At 36.9% G+C, this 27,447-nt stretch overlaps 2 protein-coding genes across 3 annotated transcripts in view; one reads left to right on the forward strand and one right to left on the reverse strand.

Moving 5' to 3' along the window:
* Window positions 1-6,652, forward strand: part of N4BP2L1 (NEDD4 binding protein 2 like 1) — a 29,172-nt gene extending 22,520 nt beyond the window's left edge. The window contains exons 5-6 of the mRNA XM_083810419.1: window positions 5,743-5,817; window positions 6,001-6,652. Of these exons, the coding sequence (XP_083666545.1) occupies window positions 5,743-5,817; window positions 6,001-6,091 (166 nt within the window). The 3' untranslated portion in view covers window positions 6,092-6,652. The remainder of the gene's footprint in view (window positions 1-5,742; window positions 5,818-6,000) is intronic.
* Window positions 1-27,447, reverse strand: part of BRCA2 (BRCA2 DNA repair associated) — a 38,282-nt gene that overhangs the window by 7,343 nt on the left and 3,492 nt on the right. For both annotated transcript variants that reach the window (XM_083810233.1, XM_083810232.1), the window contains exons 4-19: window positions 26,633-26,738; window positions 25,789-25,841; window positions 25,644-25,684; window positions 25,451-25,562; window positions 23,816-23,871; window positions 22,768-22,882; window positions 17,930-19,108; window positions 12,247-17,010; window positions 11,004-11,096; window positions 7,554-7,623; window positions 6,713-7,131; window positions 5,593-5,783; window positions 4,800-4,987; window positions 3,219-3,389; window positions 2,576-2,921; window positions 1,691-1,846 (exon numbers count right to left, since the gene is read on the reverse strand). In XM_083810233.1, coding sequence (XP_083666359.1) covers window positions 1,691-1,846; window positions 2,576-2,921; window positions 3,219-3,389; window positions 4,800-4,987; window positions 5,593-5,783; window positions 6,713-7,131; window positions 7,554-7,623; window positions 11,004-11,096; window positions 12,247-17,010; window positions 17,930-19,108; window positions 22,768-22,882; window positions 23,816-23,871; window positions 25,451-25,562; window positions 25,644-25,684; window positions 25,789-25,841; window positions 26,633-26,738 — 8,060 coding nt within the window. The remainder of the gene's footprint in view (window positions 1-1,690; window positions 1,847-2,575; window positions 2,922-3,218; window positions 3,390-4,799; window positions 4,988-5,592; window positions 5,784-6,712; window positions 7,132-7,553; window positions 7,624-11,003; window positions 11,097-12,246; window positions 17,011-17,929; window positions 19,109-22,767; window positions 22,883-23,815; window positions 23,872-25,450; window positions 25,563-25,643; window positions 25,685-25,788; window positions 25,842-26,632; window positions 26,739-27,447) is intronic.

Raw genomic sequence — 27,447 nt, forward strand, 5'->3', positions numbered from 1 at the left:
GAGCTGGCTTGGCAAGTGCATGCTTTGAAGAGATAGGTGGCCAAACAAAGAGGTCACTGCACCTGAAAGCGGTATTCCTTTCTGCTGCACAGCCCCATCTTCCCCCTTGCACTGGCTCTAGCACTTACCCGACGTTACCAGACACCAGTTTCCTATTGCAACAAACAGACAGCAGTTTGAGGTTGGTTTATGTTGTTGTCGTCCCCACCCCCACCCCCTTTTTTTTTTTTTTTTGGTTTTGTTACTCCTGGTTTAGCAAAGTAAATTAGCTGTGGAACAGCACCAGATGAGCTGTAGAGCACAGAGAAGCAGCAAGACAGTATGGCAGGAGCAGGATGAGGAAAGCTGAAGGACTGCTCCTTATGAGGCAGTGAATTGCTGACATAGGCTCTGCCTGCCTCATTAACTGCACGCCTTCCACTTCCCGCACTGTTCACAGTCTGACAACTTTAATTACAGTTACTGTGATTCCCACACCCCTTGGCTTGAGTCAAAAGAGATATATAGCTCAAGTCTTCCTATCGTTTTGGTATGACTGAGCAAGATTCTCAGCGGTTTTATAAAAACATACAAATATATCTGCCCGTCAATCTCAGGAAACGGCGAGATATGAAGCATCACTTTCCTCCCCAGCCTGGAAGCCACGTACTGTGATGGCATTACAGATAACTGTCCCCTTCTGGGACCTAAATAGATGTTAGTTCTACCAGGATGTCCACATAATAAGTATTGCAATATTCTCTGTTAAAATAATGATCTAAAATATCAAAGCAATGATTCAAACCAAATATTGCTATTACCTTTGTGAAACTCAGTCTACACTGACCAACAGTCATACATCATTTTAGAAAACAAACAATGAAGAAAAACCCTGTATGTGCATGTCAAGTGCAACATTCTCTGAGAAAAGTTAACAGATTGTAAAAGTTGTATCATGGCTAACATGTTAACATTCAGAGGACTGATTACCAAGAAAAAAAATATGTTTCTTTTTATAGTTGGGACTGTTATAAAAAGCTCTACTTTGTGCTGGTACGGCCTCACCTCAAGCACCGTGTGCGGTTCTGGGCACCACAGAATAAAAAGGATATAAAACTATTAGAGGGTGTCCTAAGGAGGGCTACAAAGGTGACGAAGTTCTATGACTCCAAGTAGTTACCACTTGATATCCACAGATTCTTTACATATGGTCAGACTTCACTGTATCTAAAACATCCTCACTCTATTTTATACAATAATCAGATTGTATTGTAAATAATATTTTAAATAGATCTTATACAATACAGCCAGCTACATATAAGACAAAATTAATTTTACCGAAGGTTAAAAAATATTTAACTTCTTTGCAGATCTATGTTAGTGATAAAAAATTGGGTTTCAGTTCTGTGCTTTTTAGATTGCTGAACCCACATTCAATTATTTCTGGATTTTTGAAGCTGAAGCAAAGCAAGCCAGAACATACTGAGTGTAAATTGAAATTCTTCTTACAACAGGATACTCCACTCCTGAAAAATTAAATATGTGCACACTGCAAGAGCCACTTCCATTCTTATTACACATCATGGTACCATTTCTTGAATTTATTTAACTGTCTCTATTATGTCACCTTTGAAAAGCAATATAGAAACTAGCTCTTAGATAAATTAGATCTAATAGAACCGGTTAGATTCATAAAATACTTATACCATACCTGAATAGGGTAAGTTCTTTGAATGACGACATCAATACACCCCACTGCACCACCCTCGCTGTAAAGCGATGACAGAGGCAAAGGAAAAGGTCTGGGATCCCGGTGAAATCCTAGTTTTGCGTGCCATCGTGCGCAGCGGGTACTGTTGGCTGAAATCTGAACAAGTTAAATGTTGAATGATAAACTGGCATTGGTAGGTCAAAAGGAGATACAACTTATTAAATCTAAAGGAAAGATTTTTTTTTTTTTTTTTTTTACACTGACCTCACTAAGAAACTCTTATTTCAGCACCTGAACATACTGCATTTTAATTTCAGGGTTTCTTTTCACATTGAAAAACTTACTTTAAACAGGTATGACAAATTTGATGAGTTAAGATTCTCTAGGAAATTAACATCTATGAGATATGCCATTGCTTTATACCAGATGACCAAAATTTTTATGCTGAAACTTCACCCACCACTTTAATCATCCTCAAACAAGTCAAGCCCCCCCCCCAAGCCCTCCCTCTCTTTTTTTCCCAGTTCTTCCTCAACCTTTTATACTGTCTGTGATGGATAAACACCTTTCTTAACCTGGTGCTTAACCGTATTAAGGATAAAACATGCAGCAAAACTTGTCAGAATCTTATAGAAGAAAAAAAAAAAGGTACTTTTATACTGTTTATTTTGTAATACGAATTTTTCTTCCAACACCGGTGACTAGCGTTAAGCACCTTGTCTGACAAATGTGGTAATTAAACTACAACAAAACTTATAAAACCCCAACAGAACTTTTTTCTTCTGTTTACACAACCCCATCCAGCTTACAGCACCGCTCAAGCAAATAGCATCTGTCCCATCTCTCAGTCACATCCAATCAAGCTGAACGAGTATTTTGGTTTACCTTCAACATAAGGGAATCTGGGGCTTCCAGTGGCGTACATCCATTCTGAGCGCCAACGAGTTCTGCTCCATGTACTATGATCTTCTGACCAACTCTAAGCCTTCTTCTACGTAAGAAAGCTTTGATGGGTGGATCTAGAAGAGCTCTAATCCCATACCAGCCATCAGTAACTTCAATTATTGCTGCTCCTTTTTTACTTTCCATATTGTTATTGCTAGGAGATACAACAGCGTTCAGTGATATGATTTTAGAAACGCACAGCACAAGTGTTTTACCTGCTGCGTCATCTCTCTCCGTTATTTTTTTGATTGCTGATCGTTTACTTTTATCGATTTCCAAGTCATACCTACAGAAAAGAAGCCGCGACACTGTTAAAATGAACAAAATCCATCACATTGTTTCCCCTTAAAATCAATTCTTGCAAATTACTGCTCAATCTACATGACTAAGTGCCATTATAATAAAGGGAAAACTATCTAAGTATTTGCAAATAACATGCAGTAGATTTTTAATATTGGTATGTTTAAGATCAGCAAAACAAGCATTCAGATAAATACTAAATGCAAAGTAGAGATGTTTATTTTACAGTATTATGAGCAGAAAGCACGCAGTCACAACTCCAAATATGTTGCTATACACTTACCTATATTTCAGCTGCAACAGCACCGTTTCTGGTGTCAAACACCTGGTAGCAAATTCATGTGGAAAAGCTACTTCCATGGCTGCCAATTTCCACACAATCCACCTATAGTGATTGTAAGCCCAGGCCTCTGTTATTAGCTTGGGATCCACACCAGGAGTGTCACAGAGGGCCCTGCAGATAAATCATTAATAAATTAACCTGAAATCCGTTATCAGCCGTTACTTGCCTATTTTTCCCTAGCACTGCATGCAGCATACGCACATAGGCAACATTAACAACGGAGTATTTATTACAGTGTAAACAGGAAGGTTACATTCCGTAGCCTGGTCTGGTTATTGTCTGAATACTGAAGTTTTGTCCTTATAAGCTTTGGCAGCATGCGTGTGTGTGCATGCAGGCGTTCTTGAAACGGACCTTTGACCCTAGCAGTAGCTCCAGGGGCATGCCCTCCCTGGTTCACGCAGTTATGCTCATCGCATCGAGGGACGGAGGCGTGCTCTACTCTCTTGCAGCCCCAGAATATCTCCTGCTTGCTTTGCTTGCCCCCACTGTTTGACTGCTTAAGCAATGTTTCATCCTTTATCAATTCCAAGCTGTACCACCATGAGCTGTTTAAGTTGGTTTGGAAACCTGTAACTTTTCCCACTCAGCCAGTCACTAGGAAGGCTGTTTCACTGAAGGAGATAGAGAAGGAATTAAAAAAGGTTCAGATGAGCTGTTAGACTGATCAGAACACAAGTTAAGTCCCACCAAAAAGTTAATTTCCAACTTGTCAGAAAGGCTCAAGATTTTAATATTAAAATACTTAAAATTTTCTGAAGTTTTGCTGAAGCAACAGTATGCTAGCTGTTCCGCTGCATGTGCTTTTGATGAAGTTATAACGTACAAGCTTGCTTACAGTAAAACAAAACAATATCTATGAAAGTGTTTAGGACAGATGCCGTCAATGCATATACTTCTTTTATCAGTTCATCTTAAATGACCTGCAGAAGGAGACACAGAAGGACCCAGAGTAGTGCAAGAGCAAGGGCTGTTCGTGCACTTTTTCTTTTGTACTTTATATACATTCAAAGAAAGCCTGAAATAACCAGTCAGTTTGCCTACTGATATCTTGGCTTCCTTCAAATCATACTGCAAACTAAGTTATTTTCATAAGTCAGCTTTAAAAAAAAATTGAAAAACGTTTGCACCCGTGTCCTGCAACAGAAACTCTTCCCCCAACAACCGTCATTCCCAACACTCAAACTCTAGAGTACAACAGAAGCGAATCCTTTTCCATTTGAAAAAGCAAAACCTATCAATGCTATTAAACAAAAGCTCTAAATTAACAATACTAACATTTTATAGACAATTTATACTGTAGAAGAGTCTCCAGAAATTTTCTAACTTGACTTTGTTTTCCTTCATGCCCAGTGAAGATCACTAACACCATTAGTCTACATAGTCTATTTATATCTTCATTTACACTAACAGAGATGTACTAAAAATGCAGTCAAAAAGTAGTGTTAGATTTATTCTAGCAATATGAGAATCACAAATCAGTAAATGGCGCACCTGCCTCAAGTTCATAAGAAACAATACCTGTAAAACTCCCTTTTTCCAGCCTTTCCCTCATCTGTGGGTATTAGCCACCCTCCATCAGCAAGTTGGATCCCGTTTCCAGCTAATAAATACTCCTTACTGAAAAAGTCTTTGATAAGAAACTGGAACGATTCTGCATTTGTGCTGTTAACTTGTACGCAATGTTTTGAAACACCATATCTGTAAAGCTGCAAAAAAAATAGATGAAAAAGACAAAAGACAATGACAATCCAGTAGGAATTCATTTGAGAGCTTTCACGTCTAATGCTATAAACTCATGTAAATTATCTTCTCAAGCTAGAGACTGTTCTGTATGACCTTGTCATTTCATACGTAACCCCTGAAGAATGGAGGAACTGACAAAACAGGACGTCATGACATCATGGTGTGCTTTGAAAAAAGCACCGTACCAAAAGCAAGAGGCTTTTGATCTTGACTTACCTGAGCTTAAATGTTAACCACGTGTTATCTTAAGACCGCTTTTCACATGGGTTAGAAGTCAGTATCAACTACCATTGATGGATTTTTTCCTTGTTTGATGTTTCTTGTTTGACTACAACACTACAGAGACATTTATGATCCCTATTATTTGGAAGAGTCTTATAAACCGTGGATACGCAAAGCTACCTAACAACGCAGCAACTGCTTTAAGAGCTACTGTAAATGCTTATCTCAAAACTGCAGACAGACATATCACTTAAATGGATCTATTCATCAAAAGTTACCGACTTTCTGTTTGCTAGTTTTAACGAACGCAGCCCTGGAAAGACAAAGTAAAAAGGTATCAGCATACCTCTTCTGTAGAATAAAAACTGGGAGACTTCTCTTCTACTGCAGTTTTTAGAGAGACTCTATTTCTTGCAGATGTTTTAATGACATAAAGGCTGCCTGGCTGTGAGCTAATATTTTGCCTGTATTTCTTTTTAATTCTCATTTCCTGTAGATCTCTAGCACAGCGGAGATTTGCCATCATCTTGCTCGTAACTGCAAAGAAAGACAACATCAAAAGCTTTTTACAGTATGTATCAACTTAGAATATACAGTCACAGAATAAAAGCAGACTCAGAGAAGCATATTTTCTAAGCCACTATCCAGATTTTTAGAATCTGCAGTCTAAATATTCAGCAGTGTTAACTGAAGAGATTAAATAATATTTATAATATGTGATATTAGTCTCTGATATTATATTTCATTTCTACAGAATGAACTCTTCACAGGAAACTCCAAATGAACATAAACCAGTTGATAATGACTACAGCGTCCATAATCCTGAGATTTTGACCCACAAATAGGGGCTCTAACTCTGCAGATGCTCATGCACCTGTTTAAATCAATATACACGAGTCCGTGTGAAGAAAACCAGATTATTTGATTGTGATAGTTATGTCAGTTATACACCTTCTAAGCTTTCTTGAATGTTCCAATGTGTAAGTCCACATGCTAAAGAAAGTCAAACAGCTGAAAATTCAATCTCTGCTTCTTTGAAAAAGACCAATTCAGCCATTTGTATGGTTAGCCCTACATTTTAGTTAGAAAACAGAATGAATATAAGCTTCTATAATAGTGAAAGAAGTATATACCAAGGCTCATCTTTAAGGTTTCTAGAACATTTTACTTAAGTATGAAAAATCAAATGAAACATACTCCATCTTACAACTTGTGTCTGAACTACCGTGTAAAAACAATTTTTTCATGTTCTTAATTAACTTTGGAGATGAAATTGTTAGGAATTCAATATAAAGTCTTAGAAAAGTAATTATTTCCTGATTTCCCTACAAAAAAAAAAAAGCCTTAGGAATCAGTTTCTTTTTGTTTAAAAAAAAAAAAAGAAGTCAGAATATTCAAAACCCCTTACGGATTCAATTCTGATAGTTAGCAGTCACTATAGGTAAGTGATCAAAATCTGAAAATACCTAAATTTCCATTTTCTAAATCAGTGTCTGCTGTATGCACGATGCAAGACAGGTCATCTGGAGCTTCAACAGTATCTTTTTCAATTGTGATCTGATTTAATTCCCTCTCTTCAGTTGTATTTATGCTGATTGTTGAGTCACATCTCCTGCTGCTGCCTTGTTCACTTGTTGAAAATGTCAGCTTGGTTTTGAAGGGTGGCACAAAAGTTTTAGCAGTTTTTCCAGATTTGTACAAATTTCTTTTTTCTTCACTCTCTTGGGCTGAGGCCTTATGTGGAGTAGAAAATCTTGAAGCATCATTTGAAGATTGCCTTAGGGCACAGTGCTGAAAAATGGCAGGTTTAGATTTAAATCCTTTGAAGTCTTGGTCTGGTAAAGTAAGAGTAGGATTCTTGACTTCTTGTCGCTCCTTAGTAGCCCTACAGAGATGAAAACACAGGTTTCAGTTTCCTGACAAAAATCTGTTTCAGAGCTTCAACATTCTTAAGTTAGTAATGTGGCTTTTTCAAAACTACATCAATAAAAAGATAAAATATTAGGTTTTGATACTTTAAAACCTGAACAATTAATTTGTACTTTACAAAAATAGAAATACAAGCGTAAAACTTGTTTAGCATCTTATCACCCTACAGCAACAACGTGTGTTGTCTGGTAATTTGTTTATTTTGAAGTAAAATTATTAGTCTTTTATAAAATTATTAGTCTTTTATTAGTCTATTATTAGTCTTTTAGAAAATTGGGTTGCAAGTTACTACCATATGTTTTTTAAAAAGTCACAAGAACTTGCAAGGTTTTTAAGAAATTGTATTAGAAAAACTAATATATATTATAAATTTCTCACCCAAAAGGCTGACAAGTTACTGGTTTTAAAGGAATATGGTACAAAAATTTTCTTCTGTCTTTGAAAATGCCTATAAGATAATTAGGAAAAAAAGTTTGAAACAGTACATTACATAGATAGAATAAATGTGCTGTAAATATCTATATTCATGCATCCTACATATAGGAATACAAGTTTACAGTAATTTACAAATGGGATTTAAATAGCCTTGTGTTTTATATATGTATTTTATATATATATATAAAATCTTAATAATAATAATAATAATAAAATCTTATAGAATATCTTTGATGTTGATAAACCCATTTCTGTTTTCCTAGCTAATCTTCAATGAACAAAAAACATATCTAGAAAAAACAACCAGGTAGAATACATTTAAAGTTTCCAAGGCTAATCTTACTGTTAGAACTCTTGATTATTAAGCTCTTTTTCACCAGCACTGATACAAACCACATATAGGAAAAAAAGCAACTGTCTTCAGTATTTCTGAATATTACAATAAATAAGGCACGAATCTATCTCAATCTTACTGCCACTAGAAATATTATTTCTAATTGCCATTTCAGTGACTAACATACTTTGGGATGTAAGTTATTTTGCCAATGTGTTTGATCTAAGCAGCATAGTTACCAGTAGCAGTTAAAGGATATACAGGTTGTCACAGACCAATGAACACAAACTGAAAACCCCTAAAAGCAACAGTCTGACGCTGGGAGTGAAGACTTCTACAGGTTCTTAAGAAATCTTATGGTGGGTAAAAGGGAAAAAGTGAGGAAAATAGAATTGCCAGAAGTCTGGTGGTATTTCCTTGTAAATGCAAAATTAATTTTCAAGGAACATTAGTGTTTTCCTCTTTTTATAATCATACATGGTCCAATATATATATCCCTGACAAATTAAAACATGAGGTTAGACCCATGTAGCTTTTTTTTCCAGTTTAGAAATTTATATTTTTCTTACAGATTCTTCTCTGTAGAAAACAAATGATTATGGAAGAGCTTGGTAAAGATGACATTCAACCACATGCTGCCTTTCGTGACAAAAAAGAAAAATGTAAGAAAACATTACCTCCTCTTGTTTGATATCAAAACGTATGGTGAGCATTAAGTGTGAACAGAGCAGTAGTCATTGGAAGAAACTGTAAATGCAGAATCAATTTCAACACATCTGGGGTCATAAAAAAGTTCTGACTTGTTTTACTTAAGGTTCTTGGCAGTAAAAGGACCGGTTGAAAAACAAGTATTAGCTGACACCCTCCCTTATCGAGCCTCAATTCTTCACACTAGTTGAGACAGATCTAGAAGATAAATGACTGTAATGCTCAACTCTCAAAAGCTCCCATTTGTGAGCCTGTGAGAGGTGTTTTAGGATCCTTAAAGGGAAATGTTTAACATATATTTAGTTCCAGACAGGCTTCCTATCTAATTTAAAACTCATTTAGCAACTTTTTTTTTCCTTAAAAAAAAAAAAACAAAAAAAACAACAGTTTTCAACAGAAAAGGGCACATTCACACAAACGCCTCCTTTGATCTTTCTAAGGACACACTTATCTCAGAATTATCAACACATCTAAATCATGTCTGCCTGGAATTGAAACTCCTTTGTGCTGGGAAGAGGAAGTTTCAGATGACAAATTATATATACAAGATGCCACATGTTCCAGAAGTCAGGAGCAGGACTATTCTGGGTATTAGAACTGGTGTCAGTTGTTCCACCAAAGAATAACACTGTTCAGATTCTGCTGCAGGGCAGGATAATATTTATGGATGAAGGATAGACAATTGTTCTCTGGCAGCAACTTACAAATTCCATTCAAAGTTTTCTTCAAACCATTATTTTCATGCTTAGAACAAACTTAGGACAGCATTCAGGAACAAGTAAGTTTGTTCAAAAGGAGTCAAATATCTCATTACAAAATCATTTCTGTGCCCTAACATAGATAAGTCACAGTTACTACGTTATCTAGAATTGTTCTTGGGGCTACTGTACTGCACGAAGCAAACCAGCTTTGTTGACAACGAGGTACTCACCAAGTATCTATGAAATTGTCTGTGATTTGGAATGAGGTGTTCCAGAAAAGTAGTTTTAATTTCCCATGAACTACTGAAAAGATTATGTGTTGTTTGTTTCTTGAATACTTTGCAGCGGAGGAAAACATTCACAATCTGAGATTAAGTATGACTCCCCTTGCAACTTTCTTTTTAAAAGCTAGGGGACATTTTGAAGTATTGGGATAAAAGTCATTTAATTGGGATATTCAAGTATCCCACTTCATAATTGCCACTTGTGAAAGAAGTTCAGGTGTAATTCCCTTTTGAGTAACAATGCATGGAAGGTACCTCCTTAAAGGTACAATAAAGACAGACCAAAAAGACCAAACATCTCAAAAATAACATTAGCAACCACTTAAGGATTAAATCTTTCTACATTACAGCTTCAAGAGAAGTATCATCCGCTTTAGAGAGAGAAACAGGAAGATGAGGCTTTTAAACTCTCGTACTGAGTAATGGAGGTCACTATCCAGGTTAGAGTATACTCAGCTGAGACGACTCAAAATGGAAGCGATACTAATGAGGCGCATACAACAGCTCGCAGCGCTACCTTGCACTGTGACAGCAGCGTGTGTAGGAAAGGGGAAGTATTCTGGAACATCAAAACAATCCACCCAAAGTGGATTCTTTTATACTCTGTATCATTTCCAAGGCTTCAAAAAGCAGAAGCTGTAAAGAAACCTCTCTCATCGAAGGCTGTCTGGCAATAATTACTAGCTGTATGTGCGTTTCTGATTTTCTAGATGAATGCTGCTACTGAATTGTAGGTGAAAAAAATGCAGTGCTTCGAAAGAGCGAGTTCCTTGAAAAACACAGCATATCTCGTAAGGAAAAGCAGTAGCCAAAAACCACATTATCCTAACACCCTAATCAGGCTTCGCGTAAAGTATCAGCTCAAACTTTAAAACCTTGATTTCATTTTTAGAAGCCTCCGCATCACTGGCTTGAAACATTAAAAGCATCTGTAATACACGTATCAGTAAGCATATTCCTCACAAATTATTATGTAATAAAAAATACCAGTACCTTATTTTCCCATAAATACAACTTTTAATTGAGAAATTATAGATCAATAGGACAGACGCTCTTACTGAGGCTGGTATTTGGAAGCTTTAGGATTAGAAAAAACTGGATGAATTCCTACCGTGCTGGAAATAAGAGAGCTCTTGCAGAAGTAGCGCAGTCTAACATATTTAGATACTACAGGGTAAAGCATACCATTAATCACATGATTTCAAGTGAGAGGAGACATTGCCACAGCAGTTTCCCTGAATTTTCATGACTATATTGACAAAAGAATTAGTTAAGCAATCATTATATGTTAATCAGAAACTGAAGAATTTTAAAGGTAACATCCAGCATTAGATTACCGCTTAGAACACAAGAACACCGAAATTACCCTCAGGAGTGCTTTTTGAAGCTTTCAGAGATCTGGGGGGAATCTTTGTCTTGTCAAATTCAAGCAGCAGCTGTCTTTTAATTGGAGGTTCTCCTAAGATAAAAATGCAGATTTAAAAAGAGATCTCCCTTTTAAGTTCAGTTTCTTACCAATACCTCATAAATTAACTAAATTTTTAAATAAAATATTCAAGGAGCCACAGCAAACAGAAGTCGCAAGTCTTCAGATCACACTTGGCTCAAACACCCCTTCCCAACACGGTGTTACTGTGGCTCATTTGCAAGGCTCTCTTCTGCACAGGATGCTTGTGTAGTGCTACCAGGAATGGTTTTAAGACTCCATATAGTGAAGCCTGTCAGACTCTTTTTCTAGTCAGTAGGTCTGTTTCCTCCAAATCAAAACCTTACCCTATCAAACACAGTAGAGACAGTCTGCCTTAGGAACTGTACCACAGGGGACTTCAGCAGCACAGCTCACCTGCATCACCTTTTGTACTTTCAGTCATCAGAATTCTGTCTTTTAAAGAAGTTGTTACTAAGGCAGGGGTTCAGCTGTGGCATATGCTGATTCAGGGTGGGCTGACAGACTCCCATCTGCCTTTTTATGCCTACCCCAATTTTCCTGTATCAGCCTGCCCAACGTTTGTACCTGAACTTGTGCAGCTAGGCAAGTCTATTACAATCCACCCACAAAGCCATAAATAATTTTCAGCTGGCCCAGGTCCTTGAGCAGCTCTGGGTGATTGTGTAAGCATTGCATACTAACACTACAGCCCTGACCAAGATCAGTTTTAGACGGCAAGAGGCTGCGCTTTTACACCAACAAGTTTTCATATCAGACTGGCAGTCTCAATACGTGTGAAACCTTGTCCCTGCCTACAGGGCACAAAATGATGAAGACAGATATACTCACTCTCATTTTGCAATTAAAACAAAATGAAACCACTAGATCCATATAGAGAATTGAAAGAAAAAAAGAAAAAAGGAGATTTCTTCTATAATGTTATGATAAAACCAAAAAAACAACACACCTTCAAAATTAATACTCATAAATTTAGCTTGTGCTGTGCATTTAAGGCTGCAAAGTGGATAAATGGTTTGCAGCAAGAATTTTTGTCATTGACACTAAGGTAAAGAACATCAGTTTCTAGGAGACCTGAAAAAACAAATATCAATGTTAAATACAAACAAAAAAAACATCATATATTGTTATGGAATTTAACGTATGTAAGACAAAGACCTACCAAGTGAGTTTTTTTCTTCAAAGTGCCTCTTCCCATAGGTCTTATTTTGAAAGTTTTTATCTGACGTTTTGCCACCGAAGAACTGTGCGGAATTAGTCTTCGCTCCAGAATCTGAAAGTTCATCTCCTACAGAAGCTTTTTCATTTCCCACAGCACCCACTTTCAAGTGATTTTTTGGAGTTTGGAACAGATCATCAATTTCTGCTTTAGCAGTAGCGCTGCATGAAACTGCTTCAGACTCTGTTTTCATCCCCCGATTCAGCCCTTTTCTGAAAGACCCAGTCTCCTCTTGCTGAAAGCTATTTTTAAATAATGTCAACTGGTTGTTTTTCTTACTATGTGGTACATACTCAGGCACCTCGAGGTGGTGAGTGCTTGAAAAAGACTTCATTTCCTCAGCGTGGTTGCTTTTAAAGTCAAGCTCCTCGTTGCAGCTTTTGTCAATTCTGGATTCTGAGATCACTTTACCAGTTTGAGATTTTGTACGTTGACCACTCTCTTTAATTGCATGAAGTTGATCTATAATGCAGAGCTTGCTGCTTAAAAAATCATCCGATTCTTTTAAAATTGCCTTTGCTTTCTGATAGGCATTTTCCGAGACCGTTACCTGCTTTCCGCTTGCAGTGCTGAACCCAAAAGCAGGACCTGAAATCAGTTTAGAGCTGGCATTTTCCCTCTCTTCTGGTAATGCTAGCTGCATTTTCCTAGGAAATACTTCTTCAGTATGTTTTTTAGATTTTTCAACATCTTCTTCAACTAAAAATTCTTGTAATCCTGATGAATGGCTGCTCTCCATTTCAGAAAAGAGTCGCCTAGCTTTCTTTAGCGACTCTTCTGAGAGTTGTACAGGCTTGCCACTTGCTGTACTGAAAAATCCAAAGTTGCTTGTATAAGACTCTGACTGCTTTACCTGCTTATCTGGCACATGTCCTGAAAGCTCAGTATTCTGTTCAAAGCCTTGCACCTGAGAATTTGGAACAGAAACTTCATCTGCAAACGGGTTTGCATCTTGCTGACCATTTTCACCAGCATTCAGGTTTCCGTCAATGAAATGAGATGCTGCTGAATTCCCCTCTCTTTCTGTAGCATCTAAAAATTTGGTAGAATTAGGACACTCAGCAGGAACGACGGAAGATGAATTTCCAGGAATTTCCATTTGATTAGTTCTCGATTTGGTTTTAATTTCATGTTTTACAGATTCACCGTAGTCTTCTTGAAACATTTGTCTGACGCGTGCTAACGCGCTTTCCGAAACAAAGACAGCTTTACCTTTTGCTGTACTAAACACAGTTTGTTTCAGACCACCCTCTTGATTTCCATCATTAAAATTAAGTGATGCTTCTTGTAAGCGGGTTAAATTAGTTCCACCTTCAGGAAGGCCAACTTCTGACCGGTTTTGGTGAGCATTAAGAGTTGTGTCTGTGAAGCAGTCTGCATTAGAACACGGTTGATTTAAATGTTTTACGTCAAATTCCTTGCTGTTGCTCTTCAAATGAGAAAAGTTACTTTGTGAAACACTACTATAATCTAAGAGGACAGACTGATTGGATTTGCTACTATCCTCAACAAATAAAGTATTTTTCGTATCACAAGGCACAGAATTATCCACAGGGTTACTTGATACCTTCACTGAAGGCAGAGATGTAGCTGACTGCACAGGAAAACCATGCCTGTTTTCTGATTTATCCTTCTTTTTTGCTGAGCATTCCACATCCACCTCTGCAAACAATTCTCCATCTTCAGACAAACAAGTTCTACTTAAAGCTCTACTCTCCCATCCAGACTCTAGTTCTGACTTCCCAGGATGGACATCAGCCTTTTCATATACATATGGAACTACCAAATTTCTTTCACCATCTTCACCTACATTAACGAATGCATCTACTTTTACACTATCAAGAATCAGAGACTTCTTAGCGGGACTACTTTCTCTTGTCTGCTTAAATTGAATCCCAGGTTCTTCAGGAATAAGCTTTTTATTACAATTAAGTATTTCTGCATCACATTGAGCAACATTGTCAATATGTAAGTCACAGCTTTTAACACAGTTTATACTACGTTTCCTGTTCTTTAAGTGGTCCTCAAAATTGTCATTATGTTCTTTTCCTAAATCAACATCATCTTCTGAAAAAAAATGTTCAGCTTTAGCCAAAAATCCATCGGCAATTGTTATTTTCTTGCCACTAGCAGTCTGGAAACCAGTCAGATAATCTCCCTTAACTTCACTTGGTTCAACATCCACCTCTTGCTCAAAAGGTACTTGATGATGTTGGTAACAGCCTATTTTTATTCTGCTTTCATTCACAAACAGGCTCCTATGTGTAGTGTCTTCTCCTTCAACATTGATACTATTTGTCTTTTGTTTATCAGAGTTCTCTGAAACATCTATGTCTCTTTCTCCACAATTTACACTGAGACCATGTAGAGAATTGTCTAAAGGACCATCAGAAATGGGTGCAGCATCATCAGCTGAAGTTTGAAATTTCTGTGGCAAGCGTTCATCTTTCTGCCTTCTGTCTTCTCCTTTCTCAGTAGGGGACAGGTTTTCCATCTCATCCGATACACTTAAATCACAATGTTCTGCAGTGGCAGTAGCATCTCCTAGACACGTTACATACAGAGAGTCTTCTTGTAAACTATCTTCAGCTTGGCAATCCCCCGGATTCAAAACTTTTTTGGAAATTTTATGATTCTGGTTCTGGTTTTGAATAGATGTTGGACTGTTTCGCATTCCATAGGTGGAATGCCTAGCATTAACACGACTGAAATTAACACGTTCATCATCACTTATTAATCTTTTTGTCCAGTTTTCTCTATTTTCCTTTTCGGGTGTACTAACATTCCCCGCATATTTTTTCTCTGAATGGTGGGAAACAGAACGTGCATGGGAAATTGCACCTATGCTGTTGATGTTTGAAACACCTTTGTTTTCTTTTGTCAGGCACCTAGAAGAATTCCAGTTCAAAGACATCCCCCCGCCCTTTGAATTGCCGCATCCAGTATTAGTTTCTGAAGATTTAAATAAATAATTATCATCCAAGTCCTTGAAAAGCTCTGCAGATCTGGTCAAAGCTGCCTTAGAAATACTTATTTTTCTACCTCCAGCTGAAGTAAAACCTACAAAATTAGAAACGCTGGCCTGTACAGGTATTGGAAAGCTCTCACTGTCAGATATTCCACTTTCATCTCTGTCTGCATTACTTTTATGGAAAAGCACTCTATTTTCTTTTTCATATTGTACCATGTTACATTCTTCATTTGTGTCTTTCCACGTACTACAATACTTGTCATTTCTTAATTGATTTTCAGATTTAACAGTGCTACAGGAATCAGTATCTTCCCCCAATTCGGAATTATTTTCCACATTTGTTGCTCCGTGCATTTCTACAGTTACAATGTCATGTTTTTCAACGGATTGGAATACGTTACTTTGCCTTCTAAACTGTGTAAATTCAAACTGACTGCCTGTTTCTTCCAAGATACTAGAAATTTCGGCAATTTCAGCTTCTTGGCTTGCTGTCAAAGTCTGATTAAGTTCTTGCAAGGAATGCAGACTTCTAGGGAAGTTTTTACACAAGTCAACTTTATGTGGAGTAAACTGTGTATGCCTTGTCTGTGAACCAGACAAATTACTGCCCAATTTGCTTTCCAAATTGGAAGAAAAGATGTTCTCCTTTTGAACTCGATTTGAAAAATTTCTGACTCTTTCCACGTTAGAAGCTTCAAAGCATTCATTTTCAATGTCTTTGAACAGCATTTTGCCTTTTGCTATACTGTCTTCAGAGAATTTAATCTGCTTATTGGAAGCAGTCTGGAAGCCACCAAAGCTCAGATTTGACCTGCATACATTAACAATTCCTGATGATTTCCCTTCATGCTCTAGGTTCTCATTTGTTCTTTTGTTGGAATACATAGGTGGTACTTGTTTATCTTCTTCAGAAATTACTTCAATTAAAGAATTATCATCTACGCAATCCAACAATTCTTTAACAATCTCTACAGCTACATTATTGCAAGCAGCTGCTTCTGGGCTTTCATCGCTTTTAACTGACCTTGTTTCTTGATTGTCAGCTACATCTCCTGAAAAGGCAGCTACATCTTTTTTTCCCCGTTGTTTTAATCTGATCCTGTCGTTTCCTGAACAATTTATTCCCAAAGGTGCAAGTACTTGTCTATGTTCAACTACAGACAACGGGTCTGTAGCATGCTTTTTATCCGCTGATATTTTATTGCAAGAGTCACTACTGGCTCTATTTATGCCAAAGTTGATCTGACTCAAAGTCTTATTAACATCTCTGTTTGTCACAGATGTAGTGTCACGGCACACATCAAACAAGCGATCATTTTTACTAGGAGAAGACTGTGCAGGTTGTCCTTTCAGGCTCTGAGGGACAGTAGCTCCATCATTCACGTTACAACTCACATATGTATCTTCCTCCCCTTTCTCTAAGTAACAGTCTTCAGGAAACAACCTGGAACGTTTTCTTGCCATTAGGCACGCTGAACTTAGAACCTTTCGTTTTATATTTGAAATTCTTTCACTATTTAAAGAATCTGTTTTATCTTCTTTCTGAGGGTTGGATGCTTCTAAGCATTTTAATGAGGTAGCAGCTTGATTCTCTCTTGCGTCTTTCCCTGAGTTCCTCAGCTCTTGTTGTTCCATGCCACTGTTGAAGGATGAGTTATCCACTAGATCCTTTTGTACAAAAGTGTTCAGGTTATCTTCCTTGATATTCGGTTGCCTCTCAGCAGAAAGCAAAGAGTCTACAAGAAAAGATGTTAGAAAAAAAGATATGTTAATAAAGCAGTTCTCATTTATTCTAACAAACGCAAATTCAAATTTTCATATAGTTTTGTCCCATAAGATCATTTCTATCTATGCTTAGTGCTGGTAGCATACATAGCTTTTCAAATGTGAATGCCTCGACAAGATTGGTGATCGGTCTCATCTAATCATGTTCTAGTAGCCTGAAACAAGTGAGTAGCGTGCAGTTAATGCCATGAGTTTAAAAAAAAGTCAATTTTTAGTTGTAATGAAATTTGAAGAGATGGGCTTCCATTCCTTGTGTCTCAACATAAGGATTTGTTTCGGACTTAAAGAGAAGTACTTATGTTCCTAATATTAAATAATTCTAGTTAGAGTAACAGCTTTTGAAAACAGGACTATGTACTTGCTTTCATCATGTAATTTGTTTTTTAAAATATTTTGTACTTCTGGAAGAAACAGATCCACAGAATTAAATCCTCTAATTTTAAATTTAAATTAAATCCTCTAATTTTATCCTCTAATTTCTAATTTAAATAATAATCACAATTTTAACATTCTTTATGATCTCCTAGAAGACAGGATGGCCCTTAACACTCTGGATATCTGAACAGCATTGACAAAGACAATTAAAGCTCATCAATTAGAATAATGGCTCGATCTGGACATTTCTATTCCAGAAACTAATCTAAAAGTGAAACAGGAAATTAGCACCAGACTGCTCGAAAACATTTATGCTATCCTGTCACTATAACTGACCAATTCCATGCCCTCATTAGCAAATTAATCAGCTGAAGATCTACTTTATCACAAATACAAGATTTTACATTTAGATAAAATTATTTTATCTAAAATATTTACAAAGAAGGTATTTAGTAAAGAATCCTCCAAAAAAAACCAAAAAGCTTAGTAACATACCTGAGTCACCATCTGTGGCCACATGACAACCTTGAAATTCATGTGAATCAGTTTCCAAATGGGGTAACATAAGATCAGCAGGTAATTCAGAGGTTACTTCTTTCTGTATTTTTTCTTCCTGATACAGCAAAGTATTATTTATTGTATAAATAAATCTCTTGGATTTGTTTTTCAGTCTGGAGAGCACATTCAGGCTTTTAAAGCCAGATTTTGTAAGAGTGTTCTCACTGTTCGTGAAACGTAGGTCGCTGCAATTATCTGGAGATGTAGTAGTGCACACTAGTGGGTGAGACAGAACATCTGTTACGACCGATTTGGAAGTTGCTTTTACACACTTGGAAAAGCTGCTGTTGTAGACCACAGAATACTCCATGACATTTGTACTTCTGATTAAAAAAGAATTGCAGTTTATAAAGCTCATTTTGGAAACCTTCTCAGCTGCACATCCTTTTACTAACTCTGGACTCAGACGCACAGATTTTACGGGAGTTACTTCTGCCGTTGGGTTGTTCTCAGTTTTTTGCGTTTCCTCATGCTTCTCTGACAAACTGGCATTCAAGAGCTGTTGTGCATTTTTCAGGCCCAAAGTATTCAGTAAAGATGTTTCTACAGCACCATCCTTGGTCATTAGGGCTGTTTTCTCTTTTAAATCTTTGTCCGTACATAAATTGAAGGATGGAGAGCTACATGTAGACATTTCCAGATGAGTTACATCAAGACCAGATAAGTTCAGCTGAGACCACTGGCTTGATGAAGACAGCACATCCTCTTTCACCAGCTTCTCATTTTCACATGATTTCTCTGCTCTATTATCTTGCACATTTCCTGTGATCCTAAGCAAATCCAGTTCTTTTTCACGTCCTATTAAACAGACATCTTTACTATCCCCCGTATCTTCATCAGCGTTTTGGAATAAAGAATCCTTCATTTCAATAGGGTGGCTTTTTTCAGCCCCCTTAGCCATTTCCACTTCCTGTGAAATGCCAGTCTTTCTTCTAACAGGCTGTTCAGAAGGAACATCCCCCTCTCCTTGTGCTTCATCTATTCTTATCTCACATTTGTCTGTTGCATCCAGAGCACGTGGCTGTAGCAGCAGAGCTCCGCTGGATTCAGCAGGCACGTTGAGTGTATCCTCAAAGCTATCCATCTCCCCAAAAAAGCCATCTAGCATCTCCGACTCTAGTTTAGAGAAGATGAGGAGAGGAAAATAGTAAAAATTAGGTTTTAGGAAATAACTTAGTAACAGCATTACATTTTTACTGCTTTCAATTTTATGATAATTACCCTTACTCAGGATTCAGTTTGGAAAGGTAAATGTACATGTCTTTAAAGTAGGTTAGTCTCCAACCTCTCTGTTAAAGAGAGGAGACAGTAGGCAAGTGACATGTGCAGATGCGCCAGCCTACTGAGGACCGTGGTGGTGGTGAAAGTTTCCAAGATGAAACTTAGCTGCCTCAAAACATTTTTTTCTGCCCTATAGACAGGAGAGTGAGTAGAAATCTTTACAAGACAGATGTCTAGACTTTTCCCTCTCAAATTTATACCAAATGGTAAGCAACAAACACCTTAAGACACTGCCTATTTTTGTGTTAACTGGCAGTTCATGGAACTGTTAAGGATGATTCTACTAAACTGTATCTTTTGTTTTAATATAGAATAGCGTCGTGTCTAGAAAGGTTTAGAAAAAAATTCTTATTGCTTAGATTTTCACTAATTCCAAATGATTGGTACAAATATTAGAAAAATAATGAGAATTACTTCTTGTAAGGAAATATTGTAGAGAAGAGGAAAAAAAATTACCTGAACTCTATTTTACAGAGAGCATTAAAATCTTATATATCAAAATAAAACACCTTCTCAAATGTATGAAACTATGCCTACCTATCATAATGTTTCACATTCAGAAAAGATAGCTAAGTTTTATTTTGAGGGTACTTTTTAAGGCTAGAAAACTTCTTTTTCCATATCAAAGAAATACATGGAAATGTCCTTGTCCTCTGTTTTCCTTGGGCACAAAACCAATAACTTCACTTCTGACATAAGCATTTTTTTAAGATACAATTTCTATGATTGAGAACTACTTTCCCTACTATAAATGTTATATAAACTAGTATCTGAAAGCTTTTCCATTTGGAAATCCACAAATAATTTCCCAATCCTTGGCCACACCCCCACCTAACTGCAATACACTCCACTGATGGCTCATGCCCACAGCCATAGGCATAAAGCCACCTCTCTCAATACATGTTTTTTTTTTTTTTTTTTTTTAACCTGAGGGGCAGAGAGTATCTAAACAAGATCTCAAAAAGAAGACGACTATAACAATACAGATTGGGGTGTAAGTCCTTTTCCCTTATTAAAGTACATTCCTCTGGAGTAACTTTTGTGTCCACATCCTTTGATCCTGTAATCACTTGTCAAAGTTTTCCAAAAAGAACCATTTGCACTACTTTTTACTTAAACAGGAGCCATTACCTTTAATAGAAAAAGAAAGCCAGGGCTATCTGAAAGATTATGAAGATACTGCTTGTACAATGAATAACCTGATGCCAGAGAAGGGGAAAAAAAGCAACCACAACAAAAGAACAACAACAGGAAAAAAAAACCACACAGGGAAGTTCATTTTGACTTCTGAATTCACTGGAGTGTCAGGGAAAAAAGTAACCCCAAAAACTAGGACTGAAAACCAGAATTCTCCCTTTTTCCTCCATTAAGTGTCCTAACTAGGTGATAACTACTTAATGTGTTTTCTCAGAGCCTCTTCTTCTGGAGAAATACAATACTCAAGGGAAAAAAAGAGGCTTAAGCATTAGAAATTAGGAATGTTTCTACTCATATTGACTGACTGTCAGAACACGGTCCTATTTTGAGTTTAAATCCTTAGAAGTAGAGTATTAAATCCATTTCTCCTACTTCATTAATAGCTGTAGACACTGAGGTGGACAGACAACACCATTTACTCTGATGAGGGTCATGAAGGGAATGATGTAATTTTGTTCTTTGAATTAAAGACTATGAAGTCTTAGTCAACAGGCCAGGATTAAATGTTACAGAATTTTATGCTTCCAATTAGCTTTTCAATTTAAATAGCTTCCCAGACAACATACAAATTACTATAGTTGCAAAGAATATGTACAACAAAGCTGTAAATTCTGCTACAAGGGCCAGATGCCTAAAGCTGAGTGTTACAATGACAAACCTTAGGCTTACTTGAACTAGGATTACAAACCTTAGGAATTAATGATGGTGTTATAAACAAATAGAAAAAACCACGTGCATCTTTAGCTCCTTTTGTGAAAATCTGAAGTGTTGATAAATGACAGTACACATCTTGCATCTCTTGCTACACCACACATAAATCAGTTTACATCAGGAAAAGAAAAAAGTTTTCCTCTTTCCCCAAAATAATTGTTACAACTCAAAAAATACATTAAAAGTCTTTGAAATATTCGGCAGTTCTTATACATTGGTCACAGTGCATATATTCATTCTCACTGTTATTAAAGACCTAACTGGTACAATACAAATAATCTCTGTGACTGAAAGAAAACATATTCCTAATAAAACTCCTTTTGTTTTTCACGGTAATACAACACTATTCCAGAGAAAACTAACATTTGAAAGCTACAGACGTGGAGATCCAAGCTATCCTTCTTTTTACATTGCATCTTTGAATGCCAAGTTAACTATCCTCAAGGAGAAGATAGAAAAAGAGCCAATTGCAGAAGTCGTTTTGTACTTAGAAAAAACAGGTTTCTTCTTCCTCTTATTTTTAATTGTTTACATTATTGTCACCAGGCTTTTCTAATGTAGTATGGTGTGTAATAATGCATTTTGGAATGCAGCACAGGAGATTAAGTAGTCCTTTATTTCTAAAAGCATTTTACTGACTACAAATGGCTTGATTATGTTTACCACCACCCCCATTTTTTTTCTCAGCATGCCTGAACCTACAACACACAAGGAGGAGCATGTATCGCACTGCAAGCCACTATCCTTCCTGAGCCCAGCATTCTCAGCCTTCATTGTCCAATGTTAACCCGATTATTTATGTCACAATTCTCACATTTATCACTGAACAGTGTTTTTAGGGCATTCCCTTCAGTTAAGGAGGAGACACAAAATCCTAAAAACATCCTCCTCATACATTACTTCATCTAGTCTGTGTCAATCTCCACAACACCCTTCTACACCCATGCACGCTTAATAAATTTCCCTGTTAACATTCTTCCCTTCTGCCACGATTTCTCAACAAAATCAAAAAGATCAAACTGGAGTGTATATTTTCACTTGTTGGCTAATGAACATTAGACCACAGAATCGACATTTCTTTTTCCTTGTCTAAGTATTTTCTGCATTCATTAAAAAGATGACATTCATTTTTCCTAAAGGATTTGTCATGTTTTGAACTACTAATACATCAATAAAGAAAGGATATACAGCAAGAATAAAAAACAAGCTCACCACAGAATAAAGAGCATCAGGCTGAAAGTTCACGTTTAAACTAAACCTATCCTATAGCCAGTAGTAGTCTTGCCCCGTACCTTTTTTGTCTCTCAGCTCTCCCATATGGCCTTACACCTTCACTTATACCAGCACAAAGGTGGTTGTCATCCAATGACATGGCAGCCTGGTTTGATTCGTTGATTTAACAGAAATTGACTTTTTTCTTTTTATTGCCAGATTAGTTTTACAAAGGCTAACAAATTCAGGAAGCGAGAATCCACAGCTGGCAAAGGAAATAAGCTGCAAGGTCAGCTCAAGACATACCATGCAACGTAACCCTCAGTCTTGCTTCACAGTATGCTCAGTAACACTAGTAAAGCATCAATACGTACCAAAATCTTTGGTAACATCTTCAGCATTTAGCTGTACTGTCTCTGGTACGGACAGCAGACTGGTATCATTCTTCCCAGGACATTCATCATGGTCAGAAGAAAAGTTGTGCAAAACCTGTAAACCAAAGATATCAGCTGTTGTATACACCAGTGGCAGCAGGAGTAAAGCACCCAACTGAACAGCTGCAATACCTGAGTAATTCTGCGTCTCTTACAATAAATAGTAGTGTTTTCATAGATTTACTTCTCGTAAACAAGTAAGCTGATAAACTCCATTTCCAATGCAAACCAGCTTCCACTCTGCAACCAACACAGGGCAATATGGGCAGCAAATGGCTTCAGCAGTATACAACAAGTAAAGTCTCTCAAAAAAGAATGAAGGAGAAAGACTTTTCGTGTTTTTATAGTTTGTTTTTAAAACAAACCAACGGTTACCAAGTATTAGCTGTGAATTTTCAGGTATTAAGAACGAAGTGTAAATTTGCAATGAAATCCCACTAGTGATGTTTCTGTTCTTTAGTCTGAATAATCGTCCAGCTTTCATATACATGGAGTAAAATTAAAATTAAGCGGGAACTCTCCCCTTCCTAATGAAGGAGTGAAATTAATTCTCAATTTTAACTCTTGGGAAAACGGTTGAGCACAAGATCTTATTGGATGATGTAAGCCAAATTATAACTCTCAGAGCTTTGACAGAAGGGGGAATACAGCTGAGCAAACAAACCCTCAGATAAGTAGTATATTGCAATTCCTAGCTTTGATTTCTCTTTGCATGACTCCCACTGCAGCTCAATTCAAGCTTTGTTTTTTTATTTACTAATTTATATTTTAAACACAGTGAAAATATTCCTCAAAAGGGGTTATTTTTGAAAATACAGTCATGCTTTGCAACCTTAGCTTTGTGAGCAGTTAAGTTTTTAAAACAGCCAGATAGAAGGGCCTGGAATGAAAATGGCAGAATTATTTGTTCTTGGCTCAAGGGATCTAAGCATAAAACTAAACAGCTTAGCTGAAATTAAAGAAGAGCATAGCTCTTAAAACCACTTACTATCTCAGCTCTTTCATCCTGTTGCTTTAGTCCAGAAATAGAATCGGTCTCCCTAGCTTTAGGAGAAAGACAGAGAAGTCAGTTCATTTGTTCCTAAGCGAATTTGCCAAACACGTTCAAATAAAGTTGTGTTTTGGGAGGGTTTTCTTTTGATTATTTTAAATGCAACTGAAATATGTAAACAAAATACTAATAAAAGTAACGAAAAGTTCTAACTAAAACATCCTGCAGGTGGGTCTGAGGGACAGCATGCAGTTTCATAACAGCATAAAACACCCGAAACCATAGCATGTGGCTGCTGCTGCCACCAGTCCCCTTTCCAGAGGTTACTCATGGCACTACTCTCTCTATTTTTTTTTGTCATGGGATCTTGATAAGATCTTCAAGTTTCTGTAAGGAATTTGACTTTTCTTCCTTCACCTTCCATTTCCACCGAACAGGAATATCTTTTCACCTACATGACAAAAGGAGAGCGTGAACCCTACTTTTAAGATGCCTTACGAAGACCAGTATTTTGCAGTAACACCCTTCATAAACATGACATCTGGGCTACTACGTGGTATCAAGATTAGTAACTGAAGCCCCTCTTGTAACAGCCAAATGACTCACTTTCTCCTTTTACAGAAGGCAGACAGCAGAAAGCAGGTATAAGGACTGCAAACTAGTATGCTCATCCAGAAAGTGAGACTATGAGAGTTCAAACCAGAACTCATTTCTCAGAAGAGCAGCTTAAAGTTATGGGTACTTTCTCTCCAAGTCACATCTTTCTGAAGCCATGAATGCCCCAAATGACACAATTCAGTAGCCTCATGAAGAGTACCACCCCCTACCCACTGACAGAGGGGATCCCCGATTCTTGCATGCATTCTTAATATGCTTTAGATGCTTTGCATGCACATGGTTTACGTTTGCGGACATTTAAAGTTTCAAAGTCAAATTTCATTTTGCTTGTTTATCACACTAAAGAAATTCTACTTGCAGCAACACTTTAGAGATGCTAAACGTCAAGCCTTGACCTAAGTGCCACCGAAGCAGCCATCACCCACTCACTCCCACCCTCAGTTATGCAGGCACCGCTGTTTGTGCGGCTGCACTGTAAATAAAGCCCAGGAGTTGCCCTGTCTGAATAACCTAGGAAATAGGGTCTGCAATTGGATGAGTATCTCGGTCCGTCCTACCTGCACCAATACAACGGTGAGCACAGAGAGAGGGCTTAAAATGCTGAAGCCAGCATGGCTGCTGGGAAGTTTAGACAACAAGCTACGACCTTAAACTTAACAAATGTACTCACACGACTTAACCTAACAGGTATCTGGTTTTGTGATGGAGCAAATATACGGAATCATTACCCAATCCTCTTTCTAGGCTTTGTTATGTTGTTCCTAAATGAATATTCCCTAAGGCCTTATACAGAAGAAAAAAACTTTTGGAAAGCAAAGATGCACTTAATTTCATTTCTTCCATTTAGGGTTACATTATTTAAAGTCACCCACAAAGCATCACTGTAAGAGTTTAGTCCTTTAAAATAGATAAGTAAAAGAAAAAAAATAAAACCAAAGAAATTCACACTCAGTGAACTTCCAGCATCAAAACCAGAAGTTTTAACCCTTAGCAACTGTTCATTTTTAGAATTACCTATGATCACTGTTGCACCAAGTGTAGGAGGCGTAGCTAAAGAACTTGACCAGGACATATCTGGATCCACTTCTGCCCCCAGACTTTCAGAAATACGTTTTGGAGTTCGGACCTAAAAATACATTTATTACTCCTACACAGAACTAAACATTCTTTCTAAAAGAAAGCAAAAATGCAGGAATAAAATATTTACCTCCAAAAATTTTGGTGTGCAAAACAAGCTTCCATATGGTCCTAAAAAAATTATGTAGTAAGTACAAAAAGGTTAGTCTAAGAAATGAGGACTTAGATCTACAGACGTCAGGTATTTCGTAAAACCAAAAAGTGAAAATACAAACCAGGAATATTACTTCTCTGCGGTGTTCTGTAAGCATTCCTTAGAATAGCTGGGCTGCCAACAACAAAAAAATAATGTCACTCATCAATTTCTGAAAGTAATAAATATTTATAGCAGATATTATGTACTTTACTGCCTCCATTATTTTCTCTTTGCAACCATAGCTGTTTCTCTAACTAAAATGTAGATTTCTTCTAACCACCAGTTAGTATTTTAAAGCTTGCCATATGTTTATGTCAAACTATAAAATGCTTCTTTTGTGAAATGTTAATTTTCAATACTTGTCTGACAAATATTATACTAGATTTCAATACAATTTATGCATTTTTAACATGCTGTATGAAACCATGGAAATTGGCCCAATTTATTTCAATTAAATAAATTGCTTAACTGTTCTTTATAACCAACATGAGCACTTTGAGCAGATTAAATGGAAAAATATGCTATCAGATGTAGAAACTGAGGCCATTACTAAAAAAAAAATCACAGTAAATATTATAAATAGCTTTACAAGTTACTACTTTAGAAACACATGGTACAGCACTACTGCTATTACTTGCGCTGGACATCCAGGACTTGGGAAGCTGAAATAATGTTAACGACTGTCAAATGCCAGCTACAAAGGAGTAGAAAAATAGATAGCAAGAACACCTACAAGCAAAGTTTCCAGAACTAGCTAGCATTTTATTTTCAATTCTTAGCAACCTATAAGTATCAGAAACATACAAAATATGAAAGATTTATTCACTGCTCTGAAGAAGTCTACCAGACGAATACAGTGGTTTTAATACTGCTTTTTGCTTAAAATACGCTTTATTTTATACTGCATTGACACATCAGGATACCTGGCAGCAAGGAAGTTGTGGCAGGTACCAAGAGGAGAAGCCAGTATTTCGTTTTCTTGATCTCTTTTTCTTCCTATGATACTTGGACTTGTAAAATTCTCTCTGCCTAAAAAGAAATAATAATCAACACAATCTTGCAGTAACTGTTTCACTTTTGAAGTGTAAATATAAGCTTTAAATATTATACAAAGCCTGATTTTTAGTACCAAAAATCACATCTAATGCGACCTTCCCTAGTGTTTTGAGCATATTCAAATTCTATATCCAAACAAAAATGAATATATTTATGCCAAATGCACACATACAACCAAAAATAACTCATTTTGTCACCTTAGTTGATGTTTCAGCGTACTTCCAAGATATTAGTCAAGTTACACACTCAGTTTCAGTATGATGTGCATATATACTGTGTTGTGCATGTCTTGTCCTTGTAGGAATTACCATTAGAAGAAACTTAGTACACAAAAGCATGACTTTTCATCATCTCTCTCTCAAATTTACTTAAGACATTTAAGAATTCTTAATTAGAATAAGCAGCATTAAGTAATATATATATATATTTTTTTTTCTGGAATTGTTATTGGAGGTGCTGGCTCTGGTACTGGCAGATATTTTTATGCTGCGCTCTGCATACAAAAGAGAAAGTATGCCCACCAAAGCAGCAGAATTCTCTCAACAGTGAACCTCTTACATGAGCAAGCATCCACTCAAAACAATTCCCAGTCGGAAGTTTCCAAGTTATTTCTATCTCAGAAATTACACCTAGGTTCCCGTATTTCTCTCTGCTTCTAAATTCCTGAGTCCACAGCAAGCCT

This window comes from Anser anser (genome assembly GCF_964211835.1).
Source record: "Anser anser genome assembly, chromosome: 1".
In the NCBI taxonomy this organism is placed as follows: domain Eukaryota; kingdom Metazoa; phylum Chordata; class Aves; order Anseriformes; family Anatidae; genus Anser; species Anser anser.